General features: G+C 39.6%; 1 protein-coding gene across 1 annotated transcript in view; it reads left to right on the plus strand.

The window, feature by feature from the left end:
• Positions 1-23,572, plus strand: part of myo7bb (myosin VIIBb) — a 35,237-nt gene extending 11,665 nt beyond the window's left edge. Inside the window, exons 11-47 of the mRNA XM_017491267.3 lie at positions 212-351; positions 450-660; positions 803-938; positions 1,694-1,878; positions 1,955-2,104; positions 3,107-3,265; positions 3,388-3,480; positions 3,927-4,021; positions 5,289-5,373; positions 5,461-5,679; positions 6,562-6,828; positions 7,352-7,609; positions 7,697-7,849; positions 7,952-8,026; positions 8,186-8,310; positions 8,417-8,543; positions 9,924-10,043; positions 10,134-10,307; positions 10,469-10,696; positions 11,846-12,013; positions 12,180-12,297; positions 12,392-12,518; positions 13,184-13,347; positions 13,472-13,653; positions 14,917-15,032; positions 15,207-15,355; positions 16,382-16,535; positions 16,706-16,861; positions 17,325-17,430; positions 17,532-17,645; positions 18,517-18,604; positions 19,533-19,639; positions 20,293-20,478; positions 20,648-20,764; positions 21,371-21,454; positions 22,319-22,438; positions 23,185-23,572. Coding sequence (XP_017346756.2) covers positions 212-351; positions 450-660; positions 803-938; positions 1,694-1,878; positions 1,955-2,104; positions 3,107-3,265; positions 3,388-3,480; positions 3,927-4,021; positions 5,289-5,373; positions 5,461-5,679; positions 6,562-6,828; positions 7,352-7,609; positions 7,697-7,849; positions 7,952-8,026; positions 8,186-8,310; positions 8,417-8,543; positions 9,924-10,043; positions 10,134-10,307; positions 10,469-10,696; positions 11,846-12,013; positions 12,180-12,297; positions 12,392-12,518; positions 13,184-13,347; positions 13,472-13,653; positions 14,917-15,032; positions 15,207-15,355; positions 16,382-16,535; positions 16,706-16,861; positions 17,325-17,430; positions 17,532-17,645; positions 18,517-18,604; positions 19,533-19,639; positions 20,293-20,478; positions 20,648-20,764; positions 21,371-21,454; positions 22,319-22,438; positions 23,185-23,277 — 5,349 coding nt within the window. The 3' untranslated portion in view covers positions 23,278-23,572. The remainder of the gene's footprint in view (positions 1-211; positions 352-449; positions 661-802; positions 939-1,693; positions 1,879-1,954; positions 2,105-3,106; positions 3,266-3,387; positions 3,481-3,926; positions 4,022-5,288; positions 5,374-5,460; positions 5,680-6,561; positions 6,829-7,351; positions 7,610-7,696; positions 7,850-7,951; positions 8,027-8,185; positions 8,311-8,416; positions 8,544-9,923; positions 10,044-10,133; positions 10,308-10,468; positions 10,697-11,845; positions 12,014-12,179; positions 12,298-12,391; positions 12,519-13,183; positions 13,348-13,471; positions 13,654-14,916; positions 15,033-15,206; positions 15,356-16,381; positions 16,536-16,705; positions 16,862-17,324; positions 17,431-17,531; positions 17,646-18,516; positions 18,605-19,532; positions 19,640-20,292; positions 20,479-20,647; positions 20,765-21,370; positions 21,455-22,318; positions 22,439-23,184) is intronic.
• Positions 23,573-26,167: the final 2,595 nt, after the last annotated feature.

Raw genomic sequence — 26,167 nt, forward strand, 5'->3', positions numbered from 1 at the left:
TTAAAAAGTTTTCCCTGGTCAGGACCATTGGGACTATTGGGACAATAGCTATTCTCCTTTGTAGACTCGATTTCAGCTCACATTTGACACTTTATAATGAAAAGACAACTTGTTAATTTGCAGGTGATCATGAGAAAAAGGTGCAAAAATAGAAAAGGAAGCAGTTTTGATCTTTGTTATTAATTAGATTATTTGTGCTACTCTGATTCAGGCTGTTTACACCAAACTATTTATATGGATTTTTGGGAAAATAAACAACGCCATCCATAAACAGCAGACGAGCAGCTCCTACACGCAGAAGTCCATCGGTCTGCTGGATATATTCGGCTTCGAGAATTTCCAAGTTAACAGGTACGACACGGAACGCCACACAGAGCGAATCCCACACATTAAGAATGAATGAATGAATAAATAAGTGTGTGGTGTTGGTGGGTTGTGTTTGTGCCCAGTTTCGAGCAGCTGTGCATTAACTACGCTAACGAGCAGCTGCAGCAGTTCTTCGTGGAGCAGATCTTCAAGCAGGAGCAGGAGGAATACCTCAAAGAGGGCGTCACATGGAAGAACATCTCCTTCACCGATAACCAGCAAACGCTTGAATTGCTGGCTTTAAAGCCGCTCAACCTGCTGTCTCTGGTCGACGAGGAGACCCACTTCCCCAAGGTCCAGTATACGGGATTACAAATAAGTCACAGGATAAAATAAACGAATCAGATGAATAAAGAAAATACACAGTAAAACTGTCAAATCCAGGAAGTGGATGTGTTTTATTTAATTTTTTTTCTTTTTCATTTCTTATTTTTAGGGCACAGACATGACCATGTTGGAGAAAATGAAGAAAACACACCAACATAGCAAGATCTACATCTCACCCAAGACCAACTACACCCTCCAGTTCGGAGTCAGACATTTTGCTGGCATCGTCTTCTACGACTGCAAAGGTACCGCATGTTACCATACCTGTCACGGAGACGTGTTTCACACCACAGCGCTGCTGAATTCCCTACTCATCCAGAATAGTTGTGCGAGCCATTGGTGCACCACAGAGTGTCTAACGACATTTTTGTTTGACAACGGCTTTTAATTTAGGGCTAGTAAAGAATCTAATTTCTTCGAGTGGAATCTTCTAAAGGCCCTGAAGTTTCTGTTTGTTCTCTGCATTTGTTATGTGTCCTTCATTCTTTCTCTGAAATTCGGGACTTTGTTTCTTTGTCCCATTTCTGTGCTGCATCGTGAAGATAGGTCTATAACCGTCTCACTATAACGCTTCCTACAATTTGCTTTTGCTCCTCATTCAGAGGATTCATGCTGAAATTCATGCAAAGTCAGAGCTTGGAATTATGTCATGTTGAAGCTCGGCATGTACGAGCTATGTACGCCTCCATGTTGGTCTTTTTCACCTCAGAACAGTGATCTGTATAGTCAGTTTAACAAGTGGATATGGCTCTGTGTTGATGGATGTAAAGCTAATACTTACACACAGTATAGCTCATTTAAAGCTAAGAGGTGCTGCTTTGTTTACTGTGAGCAGCCATGTTGATTTGACATCACTTGCTGATCTCGGACTTGACGAGAACAAGCTGACGGGGAGTTTTTCTTTTGTTTGTTTTTCCGAGTTATAAACTTTACTCGAATGCATGTACTTTAACCTCCTCGCATCCGAAAATCTGTCTCTCCATCTCCCATAAATGCACAGGGTTTCTGGAGAAGAACCGGGATGTGTTGAATTTGGATATCCTCGCACTGATCCAGAAATCCTCCAGCAAGCTGCTCAAGCAGATCTTTGAGAAGGAGCTGAACGCCTGCCGAGCCGTACCCGCTAACAACAACAACAACAACAATCACCGCAGGATCATCATCACACAGAAGAAACCCACACGGGTAGGTTCTGTTCCATCACTGTCACTTTGACTCGCCGCAAATACGCCGGAAGCTAAACGCCTTCTCACTGTGTCAGCCGTTACAGCAGGGGAACGACCAGCGGAGACCGATTTCCACGCTGAGCGGGCAGTTCAAACAGTCGCTGGACACTCTGATGAAGGCCCTGTCTCTGTGTCAGCCTTTCTTCATCCGCTGCTTCAAACCCAACGACAACAAGCTCTCCATGGTAGATACTTAGATGTGCTCAATTACTGTGCACTTCCCTTCATAAGTATTCGCACCCCTTGGACTTTGCAACATGAAATTAAAATTCATTTATTGGGATTTTTTAATCATTAAAGTGGAGAACAAAATCTACCTCAAAAAAAGCTAAATTACTTACAATTAAAAAACTTTATTGCATACATTTTCACCCTTTATGTAAACTCTGGTGCAACCTTTATATATATATATTTTATTTTTTTTCAGAATCATATGTTAAATTAAATAAATCATTAAATAAGTAATTCAACACAATAATAATAATAATAATAATAATAATAATAATAAAAGATGAATAATATCACTGAGTTAAATAAAATAGATTAAAAGACAAATAAAAAAAGCAACTATGTTACAACCTGAAATTGAAATGAATTTTATATTACAGACTTCAGATCATAGATCACAAATTAAACGTATTTGCAATGAAAAACTCTTGCATAAATAATCACCCCCTACACAAGCACCAGTGAAAGCTTTTAAAATATATATTTTACAATGTAATTATTCTGAAGAATTACAGCATACATGACTGCAGTGAGTAATAGGGTAAAGTCATAAAAGAGCAGCAGGATAAAGTGAAATAAATCATTCAAACTGACAGAATAATCAAAACAGAAAGTGCCAGATGCTTGTGTGATGTTTTAGTCTTCTTCACCCGAATGCTCGATTTACACTTTAAGCACAGATCTGATAGCTTTTGTTAGCTCAGTAGATCAAACAACTGCCATCCGAAGCCACATGATCGGATGAACGAATCCTCCAGCGTGCAGTTAAAGTGTTACACCATTTCTTTGTCTCCTTGTAAGTCATTGACTTGTTGATATGTTGTTGATAAGGCAAGGCTAGTGAATAGGTCTCTTATTTCTTGTTCCACTAACATCCAGTTTATTGTTTCTTGATCCTAGTACACTGATCTTTATCTCTGTGTTGTTTAAGTCATAAACCTGCTGTGTGCTTGGTCCAGGTGTTCGATCGGGACCTGTGCATGCAGCAGCTGCGTTATTCTGGCGTCCTGGAGACCATCAAAGTCCGTAAGCTGGGATATCCGATCCAGCACAAGTTCAAAGAGTTCCTGGGACGTTATCGAGTTTTACTGAAGACCACCGACTGCGACCCCAGCAAGGTCCCAAATCATACTCACTGTGTGGTTTATTTCACTGTACCGGTGTTGTGCTGTGAATGCTGATCTGGTGTGTGTGTGTGTGTGTGTGTGTGTGTGTGTGTGTGTGTGTGTGTGTATAATAGGAAACTGCATCTAACTGCTGTAACGCTATCTGCAGAGCTGTCATTAAATGCCAAGATGACTGGAGGATCGGCAAGACCAAGATCTTTCTCAAGGTGCACACACATCAATATTTATTATTATTATTATTATTATTATTATTATTATTATACATTTATTGATTGGAAAAAGGTTATCAAAACTTTTCAATATTTTTGTAAAAATCTACACTAACTATTTTTTTTTTCCTTTTTTTTTTTACTGATTGTAAACTTTGTCTGCTGTAAAGTGGATAATGTGTGTGTTTTGTTAATGTAACATTATTATGTAATATTATAATAAAAATGACCAGGAAAGGTGCTATATAAATTAGAGGTATTAAATTGCTTATTAATTAAATTAAACATAGTTTCACTTCAAATTCTATTTAGAATTAGTTTTTGTTTGCTCAGGCGTCTGATATCAGGAAATAGTTTAATATTTCAATGAGGCACGTGCTCTTGATCTTTTGTGTGTTGAGTTGTGTTGAGTGGTCATTGGTTCGGGCTTTGTCTCTCCTCAGGATCATCACGACTCGTTTCTGGAGCTGGAGAGAGAGCGGGAGCTCAATAGGAAAGCACTCATTATCCAGAGAGTGATGCTCGCCCACAAAGACAGGTATCTAAACTCTAACTCTAATTCAACTCTAATTCAACTCTAACTCTAATTCAACTCTAATTTAACTCTAATTTAATTCTAATTCTACTTTAATTCAACTCTAACTCAACTCTAACTCAACTCTGATTCAACTCTAATTCAACTCTGATTCAACTCTAACTCAACTCTAACTCAACTCTGAGTTTGGCCCAACTCAACTCTAACCCCAACCCCAACAGCTCTGATTCTAACACCAACTCAACTCAAACTCAACTCTAACTAACTAAATTCTAACGCAACTCTAACTCAACTCTGATTCTAACACCAACTCAACTCTAACTCAAGTCTAACTCAACTCTAATTCAACTGTAATTTTAACTGAACTCAACTTTTTACTCATCCCCAACAACTCTAATTCTAACCACCAATTCAATTTTAACTCTAACTTCAGCTCAACTCTGATCTTAACCTCAGCACAACTCTAATCACAAATCATGTAATCTCAACCCTAACTCTAATTCAACTCTAACTCAACTCTAACTCAGCTCTAACTAAATTCTAACTCAACTCTGATTTTAGCCCAACTCAACCACAACAACTCTGATTTTAACACCAACTCAACTCTAACTGGAGTCTAACTCAACTCTAATTCAACTCTAATTTTAACCCAACTCAACTCTTTACTGAACCCCAACAACTCTAATTCTAACCCCCAATTCAATTCTAACTCTAACTTCAACTCAACTCTGATTTTAACCTCAGCACAACTCTAATCACAAATGATTTCATCTCAACTCTAATCACACTCTTTCTACTCAAACTTAACTCCAGCCCACAATCTAACTCTTCTAATGTCCATGCTTCCATTTGGTCCAAATCATTTCTAGGAAAAACTTAATGTGCACTGTGTAGGGGAAAGGCAGGGATAAAGATTTTCTTTTCATTCATTGGTCACTGAGATCACACTCTTATGAAGAGTTTTGTTCTTGGACAGTACTGGGACAAAATATCAAGCTGTAAATGTCATAAATTACATTAGTGAAAGATAACCTAGCGATTAAAGGCTAACTTAGTGTTCAATTCTGCCTAAGAAGGCTGGGAGCCTCAGAAAAAGTGCTGTTAATGAATTGTGGACATTTGAATATTAGGCCACACCCCATGGGACAGTTCACTCATGAGTCTGATAAGTGAGATAACTGGTGTTTCAGCAGCATTTCATCACGTTTTGTTTTTACCTACACTTTGCTAGGTGTTTACTAGATTGCTGTGGTTTTGTGTTGTTCTGTAGGAAGAATTTCATTAGGAAAAGAAGTGCAGCTGTGACTGTGCAGAAAAATTGGCGCTCTTACAGAGACCGGAAAGAGTTTATTAAAGTAAGTGACCATTTCATTCATCGTTAATGTTCCATTTATATGTAGTAGGCTGTCTTTAGTAGTGGCTTCCTCTCTCTCCTCTGACAGCTGCGTCAGGGATTGGTGCGTCTCCAGGCAGTGGTGCACGCAAGGCAGGGCTTCCTGCAGTATCAACGCAAACAAGCTGCCGCAGTCACACTGCAGAACCACACACGCCGCTACCTCGCCAGGAAAGACCTGAAACGCAAACGAGATGCTGCCGTACTGCTGCAGGCCCAAACCAGAGGCCTGCTCGCCAGAAAACAACTCAAATATCTTAAAGATGAGGTGAGGCCTATGCACACTCGCACACAGACACACACACACACACAATTCATTATAATTACACAACAACAAATACATATTAATAATTCACTTAATGGTACATATTGTCAGCAGGGGTCCCCGCAATAGACACTTTTGTTGTTTGGTGTACTAGGTTGGGTCTGTTTTATACTTTACATGTCAAAAATGAAATATATATAATCAAACCAAACAAAAAATTCCTGCCAGGTTTACAAAAAGTTTGCTGATTTTCTTCGTTCTCACTTACATGTTTTGATACAATCAATCAGCTGTTACCAAGCATGTTCATGGCACAGCTGATTTGCATGTAGTGACGCCCCCAAAACTCCATAAAAGGCAAAGTTTACAGGGACTAAATTGTGAAAGAGCGCCTCTTATGCGCAGTGTGTGCACTAAACCTTCCAGTAATGCAGCTCAGCCATTGCAGAGCACAGCCACCATAGACACACACTAAAGCTTCCTTCTTTTATAGGGCACCATTACTTTTGTACTAATTGAATGGCTAAACTTATTTGTCTGATAATATAACATTTTTATATTATATATTAGTATGTGTACATTTATACACGCTTAGGCTTGAAACATAGATTATGAATATTTTCCCAGCTAACAGAATTTAATACCACATTCAGTACCACATTCCATCTACAAATCAATTATGTATAAATTTCCCATAAAATGACCGAAATAACCCTGTACTGAAAATAAAAACACAAACCAAAGGTTTCACTTCTAAAGTACAGTTGTGTTAAAGTGTAATATTTTTCTAAACATTTTCTGTTACATGATATTTAGTCATTGGCTGATTCTCAATTTTATTTAATGGTCTTTTCTGTATCTTGGTTCCTCTTGGTGATGTTCCAGGCATTCTCGTCGGCCCAGGAGCGTCAGGAACGGGACCTCGCGGCGCGGGAGCACGCGGCACGGGAGCAGGCGGCACGGGAGCTCGCGGCACAGGAGCTCGCGGCGCTTGAGCTCCGGCGCAGGCTCAACGAGACCGTTAGCCAAACAAGTGAGACTCAAGATAAACAAAAGGAGGACAAGCATGATGAGAAAGTGGTGGAAGACATGTTTGGATTCCTTACAAACTCCACAGAAAGTCAGAAGGAGCCGAGGCAAAGGCGCACACAGGTAACGCCACTGTGACGCCGTAGAACCAGGAACAAGGAAACGCTCACACGAATGATAATGAATGATAAAATCTTATTTCAGAGCCTGAGGGCCAATAGTTCACAGTTTGACGTTATACCTCTTATGTCATCTTTCAGTTTGTGGTGCACTTAAAACACGTTGTTTAAGTTGTATTTCATTTTCTAACGACTTTCCAACCGTTCTTTATCCAATCAAATTCAACTGGCTGATTTTTGCTACTGTGCCTTTAAGAACCGATATATCATATATGATAAATGGAATTAAATTGTCCTGACACGTCTGGCGTGAATTGGCCTTTAAAAAAAAAGTCAGTGCATCAGTAGAAAAAGAAGTTTAATTAATTCAGTACTTTCCAAAGAACCAGGAAGCTTTGCGGGGATGACTATGAAACTGATATAAACCAAAGTCTAACAAGTTGATGGAAAATGATGGTTTTATTGTTCCCATGAATGCAAAGATTTAGCAGTGTGTGAATGTCTTCCGTACTGTTTTACTTTTACAGGAAGAACAAACCGTGGAAGTGAAGAAGGATAAAGAGGTAGAGAAACCCGTGCAGATTGTAGTAAAAACAGCTTTAAATGACATCATACCTGAAGAAGAGGAAGAAAAGGAAGAAGAGGAAGAAGAGGATGAGGATGACGACGAGTTTGCGTTTGAAAAGTTCTCTGCCATGCATTTCCAGCGCTCTGCTACTCACACACACATCCAGCAGAGACTGAGGCAGCCGCTGCTCTACCACGAGGACGAAGGAGACACGCTGGTGAGCGCCGCTTTATTTTTCTTCTCATTCTGTCATTACTCTCCTATTTTATTCCTCTGACCTCTCATCCTGTCCTCCTCTCTGCAGGCCTGTCTAACTGTTTGGTGGATCATCTTGAGATTCATGGGTGATATACCTGAGCTGAGGCAGGCTCGTCAGTCTCTAACCCCCGACCTCATCCAGCAGCACCTGGGCCAGCGCCAGGGCCGGCGTCTCAGTAGCCTCGTTGGTTTGGATCAGGTGAAAATCCACCTTTTTTTTGTACCTTAATAAGTTGATGATGATTGTCTTCAAGCGTGTGCTGTACATGTTTTAATAACTGCTGTAATAACTTGTCTACAGAAAATCCTGCGTAAAAAACAAAAACAGAACAAGCTCAGCAACAATAAGAGGAAACACTCCGCCATTATAGAGGAGGTCAGGCATTCATACACATATTGTATAGTATTATAGTGTTATATGAGATGTAAATGTACATTATTAAACACTTTTTGAATGAAGCAATAAATTCACGCTCGGGACGTATGACCCCCAGTAATTAACTGATTAAATGTTAATTAATTTCCTGTCTTGCAGATGGAAGACGTGGACGAAGAGGATGATGTTCTGATCGGAGAAGGACCCAGTTTGGATCGTCCCATGACCTCCTTGGAGAAATTGCAGATCATTGTAGGATATGCCTTACGCAGACCTAACATTCGGTACTCTAAATTTATCTTTTTTATTTAAAAATTTTTTTTAGATGTGTTTTCTTCTCAGACATATTTGCAGCCGAAAACTGTACACCTTTTCTGGCGTTTGTTTCAGAGATGAGATCTACTGTCAGATCTGTAAGCAGCTGACGAAGAATAAGAACCAGAAGAGCTGTAAGCAAGGCTGGCTGCTTCTCTCCATCTGTCTCGGGATTTTCCCTCCAACTGAGCTCCTGATTCGAGTAAGAACACACCGAACAATTATACACACTACTCTACTCACACTACTATTTTATTCCAATCTATCTTTCTTTTTCTATTCTCTATTCTCTCTGATGTGCTTCATTCTGTGCTTCATGAACGCCATCATTTATAATGAACTCCATCGTTTATAATGAACTCCGTCGTTTATAATGAACTCCGTTGTTTATAATGAACGCCGTCGTTTATAATGAACTCTATTGTTTATAATGAACTCTATAGTTTATAATGAATTCTGTCATTTATAATGAACTCCATTGTTTATAATGAACTCCATTGTTTATAATGAACTCTATAGTTCATAATGAACTCTGTCGTTTATAATGAACTCTATTGTTTATAATGAACTCTATATAGTTTATAATGAATTCTGTCATTTATAATGAATCCATCGTTTATAATGAACTCTATAGTTTATAATGAACTCTATAGTTTATAATGAACTCTATAGTTTATAATGAACTCCGTCGTTTATAATGAACTCCGTCGTTTATAATGAACTCCGTCGTTTATAATGAACTCCGTCGTTTATAATGAACTCTGTCATTTATAATGGAATCTATAGTTTTTAATGAAGTCTAGTTTATAATGAACTTTATAGTTTACAGTGTAATAAACTCCAGCATTTATAATGAACTCCATCATTTATAATGGAATCTATCGTTTATAATGGAATCTATAGTTTATAATGAACTCTATCGTTTATAATGGAATCTATAGTTTATAAAGAACTCTGTCGTTTATAATGGAATCTATAGCTTATAAAGAACTCTATCGTTTATAATCTAATCTATAGTTTTTAATGAAGTCTAGTTTATAATGAACTCTATCTTTTATAATGGAATCTATAGTTTTTAATGAAGTCTAGTTTATAATGAACTTTATAGTTTACAGTATGACGAACTCTATAATTTTAAATGGTATCTATAGGTTACAGTAGTGTAATAATTTACAATAATGGACTCTCTTGTGACTTTGTAACTGTAACTCTACTACAACTTTGTTGTGCTCTGTAGTATTTTGTCCTATACTAAATTCTATAATAAACTCAGTTGTGTTCTGTGCTGCATTTTTGTATACTCGTTTCCTCTGTTTTTCTTCTGTTGAGTCCAGATGAACTCAATGATGATTTTTTTTGTTCCATTCAAGTTAAATTTACATTTGTAATGAACGTTTGCGTTCTGTTCCACTGCCGTCGAACAAACATTACGTTCTATTCTGTTGTGCTTAAATCCATCTTCCTATCGCCCGCTTCAGTTCTTTTCCTTGTACTCTATTCTCATTCTCTTTTGGATTTTTATTTAATACATTTAAACCATTTCACTCATTTCTAATCTAATCCAAGCTCTTGTGTAAAACAGTACCTGGAGTATTTTATTCATCGTGGACCTGCTGAGTTCTCCGCTTCCTGTGCCGATCGCCTCCAGAGAACACTGACTAATGGCGAAAGAAAGGAAGTGCCATGCTGGACCGAGCTACACGTACGTTTTTATCCTTAACGTTATGGCACATTAATGCAGCGTATTGTTAGAAATAAGAGCGTAATCCAGCCATGCTGTGGTGCAATTCAGGCCATGGAGATGAAGAAGCCCATTAAAGTGGAGGTAACCCTGATGGATGGGCGTGTCCTCACTCTGCCCGTGGACTCTTCGAGCATTTCTTCAGAGCTCTGCAGCGCCATCGCACAGAAAATCAATCTGAAAGACACGTTCGGATTCTCGCTCTACATGACCTACCAAGACAAGGTTCGGGCCAAATTTGGCTTCAGTTGTTCATGTCAGTTAAACGTGTTTAGCTTTCAGACGTTGCAAGTTTTGCTCCGTATTCATTCAGCTGTAGCTGCTGATGAGACAAAGATGGTCCCGTCCTGTAGCTCTGATCCAAGTGTGTGATATTGTCTGTGCAGAACTGGTCTCTAGGCAGCACCAGGCATCACGTGCTGGACGCCATCTCTCTATGTGAGCAGGAGGAGAGGAGGCAGGGACAAGACGAGAAGGGAGCTCAGTGGCACCTCTCTTTCAAGAAAGAGCTCTTCACTCCGTGGCATGACTGCACCATTGACCCCATCAGCACAGAGCTCATTTACACGCAGATCATCCATGACCTCAAGTCTGGAGAGTATCACTGTGATAAGGTCATCATACACACTGGTTCATTAATAATACATAAAATATACCTGTGATTCTCCAGAAAAGGGAGATCTTTTTAATCCTTTCAATCCAACATTATGAGCTTTTAGCATTCACATGCCTTCATGTTTTGCTTGTCCGTGTCATTTTTGAGCTGTAACATCTTAAGTAAGGAATAAAACCCTCCATGTTGTGCGGTTATAGAAAAACAATCAACAAGTACGGTTTACGGTTGCTGCGATGGCCTTGGGACTGTAATTACCACATGCAGTTTTACACTCAGGTCTCCATTAGTGAACAGTGGACTAGTTCAACAAAACAGACTTCATATAAAACCATAATGAACTTTCCTTTACTTTCACACTATCCGTTGTTACCCAGATGAGGACGGGTTCCCTTCTGAGTCTGGTTCCTCTCAAGGTTTCTTCCTCATAATATCTTAGGTAGTTTTTCCTCACCACCGTCACCACCGACTCGCTCAATAGGGATAAATTCACACACTTAAAATCTGTATCCTGTGTTTATATGTTTCTGTAAAGCTGCTTTGAGACAATGACAGCTGTAAAAAGCGCTATACATATAAAATTTTATTGAATTGAATTGAACAAGTATACCGCTACTGTTCATACCCCAAACTTAACGTTCCTATCACAGTGCGTCCATAAGTGTTTCATTCCTCTTACTTTTATCCCTTTAAAGTTACTATGGAAACGATAACATGTTCGAATGAGCGCGATAATATAAACCTGTGCTGTGCGGCTGCGTTTTGTCAGAGCCGCTGTTCTAGAAAACGAATCAACACCTTCTGACCAATCGCGATCCAGAATTCAACAGCACTGTGATATAAACTGTTGAAACCACTCGCTCTGCATGTACATTTTCTACAAACTGTAGAATGATGTTGTGAGGAAACGTAGACAACAGTACAGCACGATTAAAAACAGCGCTTATAATCGTGTAATAGCGTGACTATTATTAACCAGCCATCTGCCTGACCTCGGTTTACTTTACTATATTATCCAATTAAACATGCTTATGACATTTATATATCCAGGTTTTGAGTGGAGGTTAAATTTAATTCAATCCTTGTTTGTACCGAGTTATGAATCTTTATTAATAGGCCAAGATAATGATTTTTATTGCTTGTTATTCAGGAGGACGACTACGTGCAGATCGCAGCAAAGCACTATTACATCAAGTACGGCAGGGAGAGCAGCAGGGAGAAGGCTGTAAGCATCGTGTGGGAGTGTCTGAGCCTCCATCTGATCGAGAACAAGTCAGAGATCAAGTTGGTGCAGCTGGTCAGCTCCGCCCACCAACAGGTATTTTAGCACTTTTTTTTAAATGGACAGTATATTAAAACAGTGCATTGCACACGATGAACAGATTTACCTTATTGTAGTTATATTTCTATTATTATATCAAGAATTCAACATTTAATATGATGGAGAGATTGAATATGAGATGCGATTTGATCTCCTGATACAGGGCTCGTATATAAACTCCGGGGCGAGTCCCGATAGCGTGAAAGCAGAAGTGGTCAGGTATGCCCGTCTCAACTGGCCCATCTACTTCTCTAAATTTTACGAGGCCTCCATGATTTCAGGTACACGAGCTCTGCTGTGTGTTTATATCTCTAGGCTCTAACGCTACACTCTTCCACGTGGACATACTGATTGCGTTTCTTCTTCCTGCTCCAGGTCCTAATTTCAATGAAGAAAAGCTAGTGGTGGCCGTTAACTGGTACGGCGTCTCGTTTCAGGAAGGAAAAGAGAAAATGTACCTGAAGCTCTCTTACCCCGAGGTGACCGGGGTCAAAATAGTCAGGTCTGTGGGTTTTTTTTTGTTTTTTGTACCAAAACTGTTCTTACATTTGGAAATATGCTAATATGATGCTAGGTTATAGTTTTTGTAAGCTGTGTTTCCGTCCACGTACTTTTACGTGAATTTTGGGATGTCACATGAAAACATTTTTTCTTCGGTAACAAGGCATGCGCGTAAACGATGATGGAAACACATCTACTGAATACATTCCTTAATTCGCATCAAAAAAAAGTCATGCGACTTTGCCTCAACAAATCATGTGATTGGATAATCGGCTCGGAAAAGTTCAAATGGCGGCGAGCGAGATGTGCTGGTTTCCCCGGAAGTGACGATTGTGTTCTTTTGAACACGCCTGATGGAAACGGTGCTTTATTCGCAAATATTTTATTCGATATTCCAATTTTTAAATTTGCAACTTGGATGGAAACATTGCTACAGACACACACACACACACACACACACACACACGTGCACCGCTGTATACACACACCTTCACACAATGATCTTTCTTACTTCCTTCTCTTTATGTTTCTCTCTTTCACATCATCTTTCTTTTTTCTCTTTCTCTCTACATTTTCCCCCTTTTTCTCGCCTCCACTGGACAGCATACTGTAACCGCTATAAAGTGACACCTTTGTTGACTCGCATCTCTCTGTTCCTCATCGCAGCGAGGGTCGGATGAGTGAGGTGGTGCATCTCTCCACACTGAGAGGCGACTATAAGATGGTGGCAGTTGATGCTCACAGCATGGTGGAGCTCCTGTCTATGTTCCTCGATGGGCTGAAGGAGCGCTCCGTCTATGCCGTGGCTGTACAGGACTGCAGCAGACAAGGTGCGCTGCAAACACACACACACACACACACACACACACACACACACACACACACAGAGTCTAGTAGTCTTCCAAGTCATTTCACAAGTTTAAACACTTACAGCTAAACACTTTCCTTCTGTAGATGACGCGACGTTCCTGAGCTGTAAAAAGGGAGATCTCATCAACATCATCAAAGACGGACAGTACGCTCCTGAGGGAGGCTGGATTAACGGGAGGAACGATAGAACAGGACAAAGCGGAGCCGTTTCTACTGACACTATTATGATCCTGCCGACCCTGAGTAGACCCTCGGATGACATACTGGTATTGATACTGGTAGTGATGTAACAGTGACGCCATGCTTACGTCACGTGCTAAATTTGTTTTCAGCGTGCACTTTAGTTAGCAAAGGTGTTAGGACAAAATACTATGATGCGTCTTTAAAGACAACTCTCATACCACTTGACATCACATCACTCCACTCTGTTTACTCTGTTTAGCATTATGACAATTGTCATGAGTGCTTTATGATGCTGCTAACCCTAATCCCAACCTGATATAATAGAATTTGAATGAATACCTGACATTAGGCTGTAATGTCGTATCAATATCATAGCAAATGATAATAATGGTAGCATTAGAAAGGAAAAAAAAAAACATTGTTCCTGGCATGTTTATGACATGATTATGTCAGTCTTATGACAATAAATTATGACTTGACATAATCTTTTACAATATCATGTCATAAGCATATCATAATAGAATTTCTAATAACCTTTTTACCCAGTATAATCACTACGTGATGTTAGGTTGCTATGTCATTCACTGTCAACTGTCATAGCGGTTTGTAATAATGTCATTTTGTAATTAGCTGCAGGTATCATGGGTTATGACATGTTTATGGCTTGGGTATGACGTGACATGATTGTCAGTCTTATTACATTTGTTATGAAAAAAGTGCTTTATGATGCGGTTATAGCTGTGGTCAAAACCTGTCATAAACATGTCATGATAGAAATTTCTCAAGACAAATTGTGATAATGCTAACATTAGAAACAACTGTCATGAGAGAAAATGACATGATTGTCAGTCCTTGGAGAATATGATATGGCATGATTATGACTGACTTATGACAATTCTTATGGCAAGTATCATTATAAGTACTTTATGAGGCTGACATAACCTGTCATAAACATGTCATAATAACATTTATAACAGCCTTTTTTCCTCCCAGTAAAATTAGTACCTGACTGTACCTGAGTTATATCATGAATGTCTAACCTGACATAAACAGGTCATAACATAAACTTGTGACTGTCAGTGTTATGACAATATATTTTAATAACATTACATGACTTAATATATAATCTGTGCTCGTAAACATTTTTAATAACGTTTTTTAGTAACCCAATAAAATTATTACCTGATATAGAAGGTTAGGTCATGAAATAATACGTCACCTGTGATGGCAACTGTCATGACGTGTTTATGACATGCTTATGTCAGTCTTATGACACAGGGTTTTAATGTTACCTCAGTCTTTGTGGTAATAAACATGTTGCTTTTCTGTTACACTGCCATCTTTAGGCTCTATTGAACCCAGATCAGAAGAAGGCGGTGCTGACGGGTCCACCGAAGGAGGACATGACCACAGATAGAGTGGCTCATATGTCACTCAAAGAGTTCTCCTTTGAGTATTTCAGGTATCGATGCAGCCCCGGTTGGATTTAATAGTGTTAGAGGAGACAATCTGATGCCCAGTGATTGGCAGTGAGATTAACGATCGGCTGTATGAAACACACATTTAGAACACGCACTGATTCAGTCCGGTACAATTTTGAGTCGTTTCAGTGGTGTGTTGTTGTGTTGATCCGCAGAGAGCCGGCTAATCAAGCAGGACGTCATGGTAGACCCGGGGTGCGAGAGAAAGTGTGGGTGCGATCAAAAGAACCGATGAAACAGCCGCTTCTGAAGAGTCTGCAGAAAAACTCTGAGCTCAGCCAGCTGGCCTGCAACTCCTTCGTTGATATCCTTTCTGCTCACTGAAACATTCACAGCCCTTCCATACTCTCCAGACGCACACCAACACACTTCAGTACTCCAGGGGAAACAGTGAAAGGATTCCCAAGTTCACGGTTCTCTATACTGTATGTCCGGCAGCTATTTGAGAGCAGCATGTCCATTATTGGACTTCAGAGGTTATTTCTTGAATAGAAATATCAGAATATGAGCATTTGTAGTTTATGGTGGTGTGGACATCTTTTCCTATTGAGTAAACCTCAAGCACAACGATCTGGGAACATAGGACTCTGGGAACATGGGGCTATAGGGACATAGAAACATAAGGCCCTTGGAAGTGGGAAAATGGGAAACTGAGAATATGAGACCTGGGAAAATATGACCGTAAGTGCATAGAACCATGGGAACAAAGGACTCCAAACAAATAAGACCTTGGGAATATGGGGCACCAGGACCATAGAGCCACGGGAATATACGAGTTTGAGAGTAAAGGACATGGAAAGATATGGACATGTATTATAGGGAATATATTGCCATTAGCACTGGGAGCTTAGTTCCCTCAGGTTATAGGTACTTAGCAATATGTTTTTAATAGAATTTTTTTTTGCAGAGAGTGAATGTAGGGGAAATAGGACAATGAAAACATTGGGATCTGGGAATATAGGACAATGGAAACATAGGGCCCCTGGAACATAGGACAATAAAAACATAGGTTCCTGTGAATATAGACCCATGGAAACATAGGGCTCAGGGAATAAAGGACCATGGAAACATAGGGCTCTGGGAATATAGAACCATGGAAACATAGGGCTCAGGTAATATAGGACAATGGAAACATAGGCCTCTGGGAATAAAGGACCATGGAAACTAAGGGCTTTGTGAATATAGGACAATGGAAACTTAGGGCTCTGGGAATAAAGGACCATGCAAGAGGGCTCTCTTAAGAGGGCCAAATTAAGATATTAGGAATATAGTTTTCTTGTCGTTAGAAAATGTAATTAAGTTGTAAGTGTTTTCCTTAACATTCCTGTACCTATTCTCAAGTATATGGGTGACTATCCCATCAAAATTGCAAGGAACCCCGTGGAGCTGACAGACCAGATCTATGGACCTGTGCTGCAGCACCCTGAACTCAGAGATGAAGTTTACTGCCAGATCATGAAGCAGCTCACCAACAACAACAATGGGTAAATAAATCATATATATATATATATATATATATATATATATATATATATATATATATATATATATATATATATATATATATAGTTTGTTTGTTTGTTTTTGTTTTTTATGTGTTTCAAACACTACAGCATAAGCCAGTAATTCCTTCTTTACCTTTTTTGGCTCACAGGTTTAGTATGGAGCGAGGCTGGCAGCTGTTGTGGCTTTGTTGTGGACTTTTTCCCCCCAGTAAGGATTTGCTAAAACACACCCAACGCTTCTTAGAGACCAGACCCAGAGAGCCGCTCTCAGCCGCCTGTCTGCAGCGACTACAGGGGATGCTCAGGTAGGCTACCAGTTTGGAGCCCAAACTGAGCTCACATGTACCACTAGTGACCTGAATAAACATGCTTAAGATTTATATTTCTTAAATGTTTGCGCGTTTAAACGATTGGAATAACCTGACGTACGGTATGTAATATACTATATGTCCAAAAATGGTCACCTGATTATAGAACATTATTTTGAGAGTAAATATGCAGTGCACTCTGAAATCCTGTGTTGTATGTAGATTGTTCTGTAGTATTATAGAATATAGTGAACAGGGTGTGTTTGTGAGGCGCCCACGGTGGACTGAATATGTACAGTGTATATATATATATATATATATATATATATATATATATATATATATATATATATATATATATATTAACTGCATTTCATTAATTAAACTGGTCCAGCTGCGTTCAGAGTCTTTATATATATATATTATTTATTTTTATTTTATTTTTTATTTTTTTTCACAGATTGGAAGCCAGAACAATGGCCCCTCATCAGGTGGAAGTGGACGCCATCCAGCAAAACAGCTCCCAGATCTTCCACAAAGTTCATTTCCCTGATAATACAGAAGATGTACGGAAACAGCATAGTCTTTCTGGAATGATATTATTTCACTTCCACCTTCCAATAACTCACTTAATAACTCACTTTTATTTTTATTTTTTTTTCTTTAGATCTATGAAGTCACCACCACTACGAGGATTCGTGACCTGTGTCGCAATATCGCCAATAATCTCATGCTGTCTTCTGCTGATGGCTACAGTCTGTTTGTGAAAACCACAAACAAGGTTCGCACATCTGGACCTTTTGATGCTGTTCTCACCTGACCGATTCATAAGTCTTCACTCGATCAGAGAAGAATTTAAGCAGACGCATTTACTAAATTTGTCTAAAATCCTGTTAATGTATCATATGTAAATCATATGCTCATAACACTTGAAAGCCAACTTCATAGTGCCCCCGTTTGGCCGACTGAGGTAAATCTTGTTTAGACTTAGCATATCCTTAAAATTTGCTGTTCCTACAACTTAATGGTTTGGGCTCCTCACAGAATGTGGGATTATTAACAGGTTGCAAGCAGCAATTAACGGGGTCCAAGCACCATTTGCAAATAGTGAACCAAGTTATTTATCATTGATGGAAGGAGTCTCCGGTGTCGGTAAAGCTGTAACTTTACGTTTTCTGGCATCTTCACGAGTGGAGGAGCTTATGCTTTGTGGTTTCTCGGTAACATGATGAAAGGAGGCTGGTGAAGGAACAACTGTTTGTAGCCGCTATAACGAAAGTAAGAACAGGAACTAATGTGTATCACAGCTGTTCCACAACACTCAGGGACACACTGTTATTGGAAAATAACATCCTTCAGGGTGGTGGTAACAGTAATTTCGCTTCATCACACCACACTGTCCCTCAGGATTTTATTACGGAATGTTTTATTCCTTACACGAGGTGCATTGCTACATGTAAGGTGGTAGTACAGTATGTCGGCTAGTAAAAATGTTATTTAGCTACTACATTTAGAAAACCAGCTTCGCTACGTAAACATAATCCAGATACACGAGCAGCCCTGAAACAATCTGGTATAAACAAGGCATTTCATGATACTCTGATTTCAAGAAACTCTGGGTACTGAAAAATATTCCCGTCATATGATTTCAGGTGGTGAGCATGAACGAGCAGCAGTACTTCTTCGACAACCTGAAGGAGCTCACAGACCCTCCCAAGAAAGGAAAAAAAGCCAAAGAAGGTGAGTTTTACAGAGACGGCGCTATACAGTAACTGCACTGACGCTGCAGTATAAAACTTCAGAATGTGGCGAAGGAGTCCGTATTTTTCAAACTACTTCCTGTTTGAGGACATTTTTACAGTTCACATGTAATCAGAGCTGGGAAATATGAAAAATGATATAAATATTGAAATCAGTTGTTACAAAGGACGTGCGTATCGTTTCCATCACATTGTTAAGTAACCTTTTACAGTCCGATTGAAAGTTAGACGTTAGATGTGACTAGTCATTAGATTGTTCAGATTGTAGCAGCTCTGCCTTTACTTTTACCCTCTTTTTTTTTTTTTACACTCAAAATGTATTGATTTTTCGGAAGTTTGTTATCAAACCTTCAAATGAAATCGTGATGCATATTGTGTTTTCTAGAAATATCATGAAAGTATCGTTATATGTTTTTATCACATCTCCCAGCCCTAACATGTAGAGCGGAACATTAACAACGCTCCAATTTACATTACATTAACGGCATTTGGCAGACGGCTTCTTCCAGAGCGACTTACATATTTCTCATTTATACAACTGAGCAGTTGAGGGTTAAGGGCCTTGCTCAAGGGCCCAACTGTGGCAGCTTGGTGGTGCTTGGATTTGAGCTAATGACCTTTTGATCAGACTTCCCATGTCTTAACCGCTGAGCTACCATTATTATTATTATTATTATTATTATTATTATTATTATTATTATTATTATAAAAAGTTCAATCATGTTTTAAAAAGTTTTTTATCAGAATCTGTGCTGTTTTAAATAATTACGACTGTTTTTTAAAAATATTTTAATATATTCATATATATATATATATATATATATATATATATATATATATATATATATATATATATATATACACATATGTGTGTGTGTGTGTGTGTGTGTGTGTGTGTGCGTGTGTAGCGATTTCAACAACCGTTCCCTATCTGGTGCTGTTCATGAGGAAGCTCTGGTTTAACGTGATTCCTGGGAAAGATCTGAAGGCTGACCTCAAGTTCCATTTTCCTCAGGTGAGTTTAAATCCTCAAAAGCTCAAATCCGAAAAGCTTTATATTTGATAAGGACCTGTTCGACAAGTGAAATCCGATCTCATCTGTCTTTTTTAAATTATGATAATGTTATACGATATCTGTTTTTTTTTTCCTTTCTGATACTGTTACTGAAACCCTGACTGTCAGCTGATATCGATACTCATCCGCTAATGTTTTATTACAACGCTACAAAGCTTTAAAATTATTATTTTTTAACTGAAGCACTTCAATACAGGGGAAAACGTACATAGTTAAAACACGACTTTCACAAAACCACTGCTTTGACACAAAAATCCATATAAAGTTTCTTGACATTTACAGTTCTATACAAAACAAATCTTTTCCAGATCTATTTTTTTCTTTTCATTTGTTACAGGACTAGATCTTTTCTTTTCCATTTCTTACAAGACTAGATCTTTTTTTTTTCATTTGTTACAGGACCAGATCCATTTTTTTCTGCGATATCTGATCAAGCATTATTTGCTGGTATCGGCCCGATGCTGATCCTGGGTATCGAATCAGTGCCTTGTCTAATACGTTTGTTTATTTTAATTGAAGTAAACCCATGATGGCTATGTCACCTGCTTGTGCTTGACCTCTGAACGGTGTGCCGGTGTGTTGTGTTTGTTCAGGAGTTGCCGAAGTATCTGCGTGGTTATCACAATGTGGAGAAGGAGGACATGATCTCTCTGGCCGGACTCCTGTTCAGGGTGCAAGTGGACGCAGACCGATCACAGTTCGTCATGATCCCCAGAATGATGAAGGATCTCGTACCCGCTGATCAGCACAAGCTCATGTCCACTGAGGACTGGAAAAAGGTCTGAATGTCTATCTGTCCAGTTATGTGTCTGTCTGTCCATCCCTCCATTCATCTTCCCATTCAGTTATCCGTCTGACTACCCGTCCTTCTGTCTGTCTGTATTAATGCCTGTCTGTCAGTCTGATTCTCTATTTAAAACAGCCGTGTGTGTGTGATTTATGTTGCAGCACATAATCAGTGTGTACAATAAGCAGGCGGGAATCACAGTGGACGAGGCTAAAGTGCGCTTTCTGAAGGCCATCGCTTCTTGGCCCACGTTCGGCTGTGCGTTCTTCGAAGTGAAGGTAAAGACAAAAGAATGCTACAAACTGAGCTTTTTGTAATTATTGTAATTATGTGGAGACTGAGGCCACGCCTCTATTTACTCAGACTGACAGACACCGAGGCCACGCCTTTATTTACTCAGACTGACAGACACCAAGGCCACGCCTTTATTTACTCAGACTGACAGACACCGAGGCCACGCCTTTATTTACTCAGATTGAGAGACACTAAGGCCACGCCTTTATTTACTCAGACTGACAGACACCAAGGCCACGCCTTTATTTACTCAGACTGACAGACACCAAGGCCACGCCTTTATTTACTCAGACTGAGAGACACTAAGGCCACGCCTTTATTTACTCAGACTGACAGACACCAAGGCCACGCCTTTATTTACTCAGACTGACAGACACCAAGGCCACGCCTTTATTTACTCAGACTGAGAGACACTAAGGCCACGCCTTTATTTACTCAGACTGACAGACACTGAGGCCACGCCTTTATATAAAATCAATTGATTTATACACACCCACTAAATTCTGTCTTTGGGGGAATAATAAATTAGTTTAACGTGGTGATTTGCTTTGTGTTTCATTAATAAAGATCGTTTTCTTTATCTTTCACAGCAAACATCTGACCGCTGCTATCCCAGCATCATCATCATCTCCATCAGCAAACAAGGAGTCAGCATCATCGACCCCAAAACCAAGGTAACCCAGTCCTGCAGCTCGCCAGTGTGCAGACTTCCAGTCTACATCTTCCATTCCTGATGTCTTTCAAACAGACCGGCCCAGTGGTTACAGTTCTCTTTAAAACAGCTCTTTATGTTTAGCTGAGGGACATACACATTCTGCAGACCGTTACTTCAGTGCGTTTATAGGAAATGACCAATTATAAAAGTAAATAGGGGCAGTGGAGGCTTGGTAGTTAAGGCTCTGGGTTAGTGATCGGAAGGTCGGGGGTTGAAGCCCCAGCACTGCCAAGCTGCCACTGTTGGGCCATTGAGCAAGGCTCTTAACCCTCTCTGCTCCAGGGGGCGCTGTATCATGGCTGACCCTGCACTCTGACCCCAACCTCCTAACAAGCTGGGGTATGAAGAAAAGAACTTCACTCTGCTGTAATGTATACGTGATTAATAAAGACTCATTATCATTCAAATGAAAGTTAATGTGTCTACAAGCACCGCAATACACATACTGTATTATTAGGCCTGGGCATTATGGCAAAAAAAAATCATCTCATGTTTCTCACAATTTCATTTTTCTACAATACATGACATGCATCACGACATATAGGTTTGCTGTAGTAATTGAATTTACAGCACATTTTTTTATTTAAAAAAAAAAAAAAAACACCACTAAAAAGGAAGAAATATTTTACAATTTGAAACATTACGATTTACATTGGAAAGGATTTTGAAGCTGGATTTATACATTTTATTTTTGAGCTCGTGTCAAAGTGTAGCGTATTTTGTACAAATTAAAAACTAAAAAAAAGAGAGAGAGAGATCAAGTGAGAGAAAGAAAGAAAGAAACAAAGAAAGAAAAAAAGACTGTTTTGATGTTGTCCTGTAGGAGGTGCTGGTTATGCACCCGTTCAGCAAAATCACCAACTGGTCCAGCGGCAGCACCTACTTCCACCTGACCATCGGCAGCCTGGTGAAGGGAAACACCCTGCTCTGTGAAACCTCTATGGTGAGACCACTTCGACTCGGCACTCGTTTATTTACAAATGTCCGCAGTTAGTCACCTCTTTAATCGTATGAATTTACACGTAAAAATCTTATTATTTTTTTCATGTGTGTCAAACTGCAGAATTCAAAGTCAGTTCGACATCCAGTTTCAGACGCTGTTTAAAAATCCTACGTTTAAAACATCCCTTTAAATTGAAATTTTCTTATTTTTTTATTTTTGCATTTTATTTAGCATTTGAATGAAAATATCTAAACTCATGATTGCAACTGCGTGGAAACGTCGTCTCCACGAACCGGATTCCAGACCAACGTTCTTCGTATGTCGATGAACACGTTTAAGATAAAAACGATTTACTGACTTGTCTGAGTTACGAGCGTTAGGACATAGAGTTAGCTCGTTTTCACGCGAAAGTCCACGATTTATTTACCGTTTATGAATCTCGACTTGCTGATTTATTATTTTATGATATTCTTTTTTTTTTATAAAGGAATTGAAGTTGTAAATGTTATAGCTTTGAGCTAGCGCGCTAGCTTTGATCTGCATTGTTAAATACCGCCGTTGACCTTTGATCTCTACAGTCGTGAGGACATATGGACTTTTTGTTTCAAGTTTCCGCCGCATGTCTTGATTGACAGCTGACGGATCCAGTGTGACTCTGTTGTTTCTCTGTTTTTCCTTTTTTCCCCCTGACACACTTCTCATAGTGTTTTTTTCCGAGTTCATCGTGTGTGTCCTGTGTGTTTTAGGGACACAGAATGGACGACTTGCTGAACTCTTACGTGAACATGTATCACCATGAGAGGACGCTGGTGAGACAAAGAAGCCAGCGTTTCTTTTAATGAACACACACACACACATGCTAGCACACTATATGGGAGTTAGTGCTACATCTTATTTAATAAATTCTATTTAAAATTATGACTAAGGTTAAAAGTCCTGGACTGTTCATCAGAATTGAACCCAAACGAAGCTTTACATGTTATTGATGATTAGAGTTCACTTTGTTTTGTTCGTGATATGATGTTTGTTATCAGTTCAAATTCAATTTTGTCCTCCAAGTTGTTGTGTTATATAAACCTTCCGAAAACATCCCCGTGACTGCGTCCGAGTCTAAAATAAAAATCTGATTATTACAACGTACGGTGTTTGACTGTTTTCAGTATAAAGTGTGGATTAAAATGTTATAAGTTGTGATGTAACGTGTCGTTTCTTCACCAGAGTAATGAGAATGTTTTGATCCAGATTCCTCTCTCATATACCGATCACATTAACTCGACTGTACTGACACGTCAGGAAACATAACATAAAGCATCACTGATCATGGGTATGGATGGATAGAACAAATGGATGGATGGACCACCAGGCTGATCCATCTGTGTCTGTTTGGGAATGGATAGATAGATGGATGGACAGAGGGATGGAACAAATGGATGGATAGATCTGACCACCAGCCTGATCCATCTATCTGTCTGGAATGGATGGAACAGATAAATGGATAGCTGGTTGGAGAGATGGGCAGATCAATGAATGGATGGATGGAACAAATGGATGGACGGATGGATAGATGGATGGACGGATGGATAGATGGATGGATGGATGGATTGATGGAACAAATGGATGGATGGATAGATGGAAGGAAGGAAGGAAGGATGGATGGATGGTTGGAAGGAAGGATGGATAGACGGATGGAAGGAAGGAAGGATGGATAGACGGATGGAAGGAAGGAAGGATAGATGGATGGAAGGAAGGAAGGATGGATAGACGGATGGAAGGAAGGAAGGATAGATGGATGGAAGGAAGGATGGATGGAGGGATGGATTGATGGATGGATGGATGGATGGAAGGAAGGAAGGAAGGATGGATGGATGTGTCAAACAGACAGATTTATGGATGAGTAAATAGGATTGATGAATAAAGTTAGAAGAAAGTTTGGTGTAAGTTCTGTGTGTGGGTGTGTGTGTGTGTGTGTGTGTGTGTGTGTGTGTGTGTGTGTGTGTGTGTGTGTGTTACACAGACTAATCTGCATTTGTTTCCGAGACAGACGACACACACTGCTGCTGGAACAGGAGTTGGTGTTTGTGTTTAAGGCGTCGTCTCCACGTGGGCTTTATTTTAGTAAAACACATTCCTGTGGCAGTGAAGTCATCTGTGTTCTCTCTCTCTCTCTCTCTCTCTCTCTCACACACACACACACACACACACACACACACACACACACACACTCACACTCACACAAACTTGAGTGACGTTTTTGCTCTGGCGCTGACAATGACACCCCTGTTCATTACATACTGCGTCTGTGTGTGTGTGTGTGTGTGTGTGTGTGTGTGTGTGTGTGTGTGTGTGTGTGTGTGTGTGTGTGTGTATTTGTCTGTGACTGTTTGTGTGTGTGTTTGACATGAGGCCCCGTGGGTGTGTTAAAGCAGTGTGTGTTTACTGCACAGAGCTTCTGTGGTTTTACATAATACAATAAAAGACCAGTATTTTTAGTCTTTAATTAGTCACGTGTGTGTGTGTTTCCTCTGTCTTATACACAGCACAGTCTGTCTTTCTGCACAACAGTCTGAGTATCTGTCTGTCTGTCTGTCTGTCTGTCTGTCTGTCACAAATCAATACTGCACAGCCAGGAGCCAAAAAGCCATCAATCTCCTCGCTGACCAACCCGAGAGAGAGAGAGGTAGATAGGTAGATAGATAGAGGAAGAAGTAGACACAAAGAGAGAGACAGAAATTTAGAGTGAGTGAATGAGAGAAACAGAAAGAGAGAAAGGAAGAAAGATTGATAGACAGAGAGAGATATGGAGACAGACAGCGAGAAAGAGAGACAGATAGAAAGAGACAGAAGGAGAACTATAGATTACTGGAAAGACAGAAAGCAGCAGACAGACAGAAGGCAGGCAGGATGAGTGTGATAGAGAGAGACAGAGAAATAAAGACACATACAAAGAGAGCGACAGAAAGAGAATTATAGAATGAATCTGAACAGATGAAAGGACTGATGTAACAGATGGATGGATGAACTGATGTATGGATTGATGTAATGGATAGAACAGATGGAAGGATGAATTGATGGATTGATGTAGCAGACAGATGGAAGGATAGAACAGATGGATGGATTGATGAATTGATAGATGGATTGATGTAACAGATGGATGGATGGATGGATTGATGTAACGGATGGATGGATGGATGGATGGATGGATGGATGAATTGATAGATGGATTGATGTAACAGACGGATGGAAGGATAGAACAGATGGATGGATGAATTGATGTATGGATTGATGTAACAGACGGATGGAAGGATGGATTGATGTAACAGACGGATGGAAGGATGGATTGATGTAACAGACGGATGGAAGGATGGATTGATGTAACAGACGGATGGAAGGATGGATTGATGTAATAGACGGATGGAAGGATGGATTGATGTAACAGACGGATGGATGGATGGATTGATGTATGGATTGATGTAATAGACGGATGGATGGATAGAACAGATGGAAGGATAGAACAGATGGATGGATGAATTGATGTATGGATTGATGTAATGGATAGAACAGATGGAAGGATATATTGATAGATGGATTGATGTAGCAGACAGATGGAAGGATAGAACAGATGGATGGATTGATGACTTGATAGATGGATTGATGTAACGGATGGATGGATGGATGGATTGATGTAACGGATGGATGGATGGATGGATTGATGAATTGATAGATGGATTG

The sequence above is a fragment of the Ictalurus punctatus genome, chromosome 17, assembly GCF_001660625.3.
Source record: "Ictalurus punctatus breed USDA103 chromosome 17, Coco_2.0, whole genome shotgun sequence".
In the NCBI taxonomy this organism is placed as follows: Eukaryota; Metazoa; Chordata; class Actinopteri; order Siluriformes; family Ictaluridae; genus Ictalurus; species Ictalurus punctatus.